Raw genomic sequence first — 5,756 nt, forward strand, 5'->3', positions numbered from 1 at the left:
CAAACTGTTTGAACCCAACAGGCTCAACAGATATTTAACAATAACATAATTTAACCTGCAACAATCCTTCAATTATTTACTTTTTTTTTGTCTTTTTCACTGTTTTAACTCACCTTTGTTTACGTTCTGATGTCCCCTTTCGTGTGTTTTTATAGTTTTCTGTCTTTTGGTTGTGATTTTTGAGGATGTGAGGTCAGACGTGGCAGATTAAAGCTGAATTACTGATCAGTATAAATATAAATATTTTGGCTCCTGTTTCACATTACAGCTCAGGAATCAACCAAAAACTGGGAGCGAAAGTGTGAAATTCTTGGTTCAAAAATTCAATTTTTGTTCAACAATTTGATCCTAAATGCTGCTAAATGTGGTGCAAGTGAATCTAAAACCAACAAATTATTTTAAATAAATAAACAAGGCCACAAGCTATAATTAAAGGCCTATCAGTTATTGAAGGAATGCATATCACCCGCCGACCTTCATGGCAGAGTTTTAGACTGTCCCTCTGCTGCTCAGACTTCCTGTCAGGCGGTGGGAGGAAGCCTCTTTTAGCCTCTTTTTTAAAAGCAGCAGTACTTTCAGACATCCACGCTGCCCTCGGGTTCCTCACTCACTCCTCTCCTTCATCCCTCTGCCGCTGCCCGAGGTGACTGAGTGAGTCAGGGGACGTCTTCAGCTCGTGGCGACACCTTTGACATCTAACTGATGTCCTTCGTCGCTGCTGCTTGGACAGAATCTCTGCAGGCGTTCAAATGAGTCGACACTTAACGGATTAATCCTTAAAGCTTTATAACCATTCTGTTGTTGCTTCATACCTTTAATTTCACGATCAGTGGGATTAGATTATTTTAGATTATCACTTGGTGCGTGTTCATGTCTGTCTGTTAGCAAAATATCTCAAGAATCACTTGATGAATTTTAATAAAACTCTCAGGAAGTAACCTATGGATGAACATCTACTGATTAACCAAATATTAATGCAAATATGTCTATAACTCAGCCAATTTTGTAAATGTCGACCTAAAATTTGGTGTGGTAGTAGCTGAGACTGGTTCCCAACGCGTATTCTGAGCGCTAACGGATTGTGTAAAATCTTAACTATTTGATGTCAACCCTGCCTCATGAACCGCTGGAAGGATTTCCATGACACTTCCTCTAAATCATCATCAAATTTGCCTCCATGATTGATTAAATTATGGAGCCAACACAAGTCAAAATGGCCGCCACAGCCAACTGATGTTAGGGAACACAGCAGTGGCTACAACTCAGTCAGTGTTACAGATACTGAGCTAAAATTCGGTGTGGTAGTAGCTGAGAGTCATTCACAGCAGGTAGTCTGAGTGTGACTTCGGGCAACATAACGTTATTTTTTAAGGTTTTAAAACTCTGTCATTTCTCACTAAAGGTGATTTTAATTTGGACTCTGGCATGAAAAGCAGTGGGTGATGTGTAGACCTTTAATTCAGACATTTTCCTGTAAAAATCTTGATTAATCTTCTGTTAAATGACTTTTCAAATAGTATTTTAATCCCTGAGGTGTATTTCCTCCTTGAAGCCTTGGGCTGATGGTAAAAATCACCTCATCTTTGGTGTTCCAGATGTTAAACCTCCAAATACCAAATGTCAGAGAGCCGTGTCGAGTTTCAGAGGGTTTAAACTCCTCACCGGCGAAGAGCGTCTTCATTTCCACCATTCTGTGTTGGATTCAGCCTGGAGGAGACGTTCGAGCCGAGCGTTTCGCCCGGCGAGGACGATTTGATTCTGGACTGCGTCAGGTGAAGAAGTCACACAAGAGGTCCTCATGCACCCACACTGTAAAAGCGTGCGGCGTTGCCATGGTGACGGAGGCTGCCGAACAGAGATGAGCGTCCATAATTAGCAGCTGGTCAAATGGCAGCGTGCTGGTTGGTTATTTTTATAAGAGTCTTTGTAAGTATCAGCTCTCTACACCAACACTGTTTTCATTTCCACCTCGAAAAAAAAAGAGCCCACTCAAACACACACACACAAAAAAACTGCCAGTATTTTAATTCTCTCTTCAAAATGTTCTGAATAGTTGAACTGCTTCTTTCATTCCTCGCTGTCGTGTTTTGTCGTTATTTGCTTCCTTTGACACGTTTCAGGGGTTTAACAGTGCATCCCTAATCAGGAAAGATTAACTGTTTTGTGTGCTATTTCAGCAATTTGCACGCTTCTTCTTTTTCTGGTTCTTCTGGTTTTGCATTTCCCCTCCTTTCAGAGATTTTACTGTAACATCACTGAGCATAGCTAAGATCAAATAAAATCTGTATGCATAAACTTGAAAACCAGATGTATACATTTAAAGACAAGAAGATAAAAAAAGTAGTCCTAAAAACAACTGGCATAGCAGAAAATAAAGTAAAGTACTTTTGTTTCATTACAGGTCATACAAGCTATTATTAACTGCTGTAGAGTTAAAATGCAAACACACATATAATAAATTATAATTATTACTCTCTACAGCTGTTGGTTTTAAGTGCATTTTGACTATTTTGTTTATTTCTGTTGTTTTGCATGCAACAAAATGACCAAAGTTTGTGGGTTTTTCTTGGAAATGGTTTATTGTACGTTTAAACTGAACCAAACAAAACAAACAAACAATAAAAAAGTTAATAAAACGCTTCAACACCACCCTCTGGTGTTCAAACAGCAGAATACGTTCTTGGGTGACTCTTAACCCACAATGCATTGCGAAATTATAGGTTTGTACCATTATATTACAAAGCGGGGGAAAACGGACTAAGAAATGGAAGGCAACCTAAACGTTTCCTTCGTTCGAGTAAATTTATATTCGCTCGATGTTTTAACATTGATGTTTATTCGCGCTGTAAAAAATAAAAGTAAAATATATTAAAGTTTAAAACTAGTGACAGCCGATTTTTTCGTGTTTTCAGTTGGACTCTCCTGTGAAAATGGTAGCTTCCGGACGGGCTCGTGAAGCCTTCCTTTTCCTATTGAAGTAGCAGCCACGAGGTAGGGTTTTTGTCGGCGCATCAGTAAAGGTCACGATTTAACAGTTTAAATGCGCACATAACAACTTCATATTGTGTAAACGAGGACCCAAGATAATTTGTAAGCATATTTCCAATTTGAACACCTCCGAATTCCACATATTAGGTTAATTTTTGTTACACGATGTAGACGAAGAGGCCATGTTGGCTCACCAACCGGCGGTTAGCTGGATGTTAGCTTTGCGGCTAACAACCAGCTAGTAGCTGACACTGTTACAGCCGTTCTAGCTAGTTATCAAACTCGCCACCTGTTCAGTTAGGAAGGCAGGAGTTCGTGGTTTGGTTTAAAGCTCAGAATAAGCGATTTATTTTGTGTTCCGCAGCATGCTCAGGCTCCAGAAGAGGCTGGCCTCCAGCGTCCTGCGCTGCGGGAAGAAGAAGGTCTGGCTGGACCCCAACGAGACGAATGAGATCGCTAACGCCAACTCCCGTAAGAAGAGCATTTATTAGTCCACCTGGACTATGATGGTGTCAAACTACTACCCCACACACTGACAGCTCCCTCAGTGCTACATGTTTATATTTAGTTTATCTTAATCATTAAAAAAGAGAATCCGGGGTTCAATTTAACCATGCTGTTAAAGAAGTGATCAGTCTCTTGAGTGTCGAAAAGTAAAAAATTTATGCATTTAGGCTGTGATGTACAGAATCAAACTTCAGTAAAGACTGAGCTTAATGTCGTAACAAAGTCACAATTTAAAGCGAAGTTTCATTAAATTAAAGGGTTGGCTGAAGCCTAATAAATAATAATCTCAAACAAATTTTATTTGTTTGTCTGCATCACTTGTTTTTTTTTCTGTAGTTAAATCCCAAATTTTCCTTTTTGCGTCGTAGAATCAAGTCTCTGAAGCAAATTTGTGTCAGTATTTCAAAGATGTACACTTCTTATGGGCAGCCCGTTAATATAAATGTACTTTCCTTTTTAAATATTTTACATCCAATTTGTTTTCCAAACATTAGTTTCTTCGTGGTACAGTTTTTGAAAGCTTGTTTGCTGCCAACCAGATTGCCAAAATACAAGTGATGTAAAATGAATAAAATTGGGTTTTTAACCTTTAAGACAACTTTGAAACTCAGTGGTTTTATTGCTGTTATAACGTAGACATTAAAACAAAGCTCTGTGTTAAAACCTCTGTTGTTTATGAAACACATTAAAGCCATAACGCAGAATAGTGACTTCCTCCAGATTCGCTGGATAAGATAAATCAGATCTATTTAGAAAATACAAGTTTGTCTTTAAAATATCTGAACTTGACTCTGGTGTTTCTTCACGTTGCTCGTTTATGTCATTTTTTTTAGCTATTCTTTTGACTAACGAAGCTCCTTCGTGGTCGTTCAGTTCAGCCCGTCTGACAGCTCACCTGTTTCCTCCTGGCTGCAGGTCAGCAGATCCGTAAACTGGTGAAGGATGGTCTTATCATCCGCAAACCTGTTACGGTCCACTCCAGGGCCCGGTGCCGCAAGAACACACTTGCTCGCCGCAAGGGAAGGCACACGGGGCCCGGTACGTTGAAGCCTAAGGTTGTGGGGGGCAGAAAGTGGTTCATATGGTGGAGTTTTACTTCTGCACATGTGAAATGAATCGACAAAACTGATGCTTTGTGTTAACCCCCGCCTGCAGGTAAGAGGAAGGGTACGGCCAATGCCCGTATGCCAGAGAAGTTGTGTTGGATGCGCCGCATGAGGATCCTGCGCCGTCTGCTGCGTCGCTACAGGGAGGCCAAGAAGATCGACAGGCACATGTAGGTTCTGAGTTTCTCCAGTTTTCTATCCTTTCTCGTGATTATGAACACCGGAATGTTTTTTTCCCGTGTAATACGCTTCTAAGACCTGCTGTCTAAAACTAAATCTAAATTGTAAAAAAAAAAAAAATCCTCTATCATGAAGATTTGCTTTTTTGAAATAGCAAACACTCTGCGTGTCCTGGTTATGTTATTTACGGGTTCATTTTCCACTGCTACACCTCCACAGGTACCACAGCCTCTACCTGAAGGCCAAGGGTAACGTGTTCAAGAACAAGCGCATCCTAATGGAGCATATTCACAAGCTGAAGGCAGACAAGGCCCGCAAGAAGCTCCTGGCGTAAGTATCGGCTCTGAAGTGTGGACGCTGAGCTAGAAGCTGTTGTGGCCTCAGTTGGGTCTCCTGAAAACAGATTAAAATTTAATTCTTGGAGTGGTTGGAAGCTCGTGCACCGTTTCACGACTCTCTCTTCCTCCTCTGCAGTGATCAGGCCGAAGCTCGTCGCTCCAAGACGAAGGAGGCCCGCAAGCGCAGAGAGGAGCGTCTCCAGGCCAAGAAAGAGGAGATCATCAAGAACCTGTCCAAAGAGGAGGAGACCAAGAAGTAAACAGGGTTCTTTTTGTTCTGCCTGACCGGGTCACCAATAAAAGTGTACATAAAGACACCGAAGGACTCCTGTTTGGCTTTTTTTAAGAGTGAAAATCTGCTGGTTTACGTTATAATAATGAAAAAAATTAACATTTTTCTGCTGGATAACAGGTTAGAAAGGAGCATTAAGTTTAATAATTAAAATTTCTGCTGGATTTTAGTGATGCATTTTTCGAAAGGTGTGAAGATTCTGGGTTGTTTTGCCTTTAATTACCTTGTGGCTGGTGAAGTTAATTGTTCTCACCTGGCAGGTACCTAAGCTCCAGTCTTGCCTGAACTCAGTCTAAGACAAAGGAATTTGCTGTATCGAAGTAAGTCTGGACAACTTTTCAACAT

The 5,756-nt window shown here is 40.6% G+C and overlaps 1 protein-coding gene across 2 annotated transcripts; it reads left to right on the plus strand.

The window, feature by feature from the left end:
- Window positions 1-2,941: 2,941 nt before the first annotated feature.
- rpl19 (ribosomal protein L19) lies at window positions 2,942-5,437 on the plus strand. 2 transcript variants are annotated; one of them, XM_017419312.3, is made up of 6 exons: window positions 2,942-2,991; window positions 3,353-3,459; window positions 4,411-4,533; window positions 4,651-4,771; window positions 5,001-5,111; window positions 5,256-5,437. In XM_017419312.3, exons 2-6 carry the CDS (start codon window positions 3,354-3,356, stop codon window positions 5,377-5,379), a joined length of 585 nt encoding a protein of 194 aa, XP_017274801.1. In that variant the 5' UTR covers window positions 2,942-2,991; window position 3,353; the 3' UTR covers window positions 5,380-5,437. The 2 variants fall into 2 exon arrangements, with proteins under 2 accessions (XP_017274801.1, XP_017274802.1); XM_017419313.3 differs by having other exon boundaries at window positions 2,951-3,090.
- Window positions 5,438-5,756: the final 319 nt, after the last annotated feature.

The sequence above is a fragment of the Kryptolebias marmoratus genome, linkage group LG12 (assembly GCF_001649575.2).
Source record: "Kryptolebias marmoratus isolate JLee-2015 linkage group LG12, ASM164957v2, whole genome shotgun sequence".
Taxonomy (NCBI): Eukaryota; Metazoa; Chordata; class Actinopteri; order Cyprinodontiformes; family Rivulidae; genus Kryptolebias; species Kryptolebias marmoratus.

Bases quoted from the DNA above. Each gene is read 5' to 3' on its own strand.
- rpl19 (XM_017419312.3), top strand. From the start codon at position 3,354: ATGCTCAGGCTCCAGAAGAGGCTGGCCTCCAGCGTCCTGCGCTGCGGG. The intron at 3,460-4,410 runs GTAAGAAGAGCA...TCCTGGCTGCAG, and splicing joins GATCGCTAACGCCAACTCCC to GTCAGCAGATCCGTAAACTG. The intron at 4,772-5,000 runs GTAGGTTCTGAG...ACACCTCCACAG, and splicing joins AAGAAGATCGACAGGCACAT to GTACCACAGCCTCTACCTGA.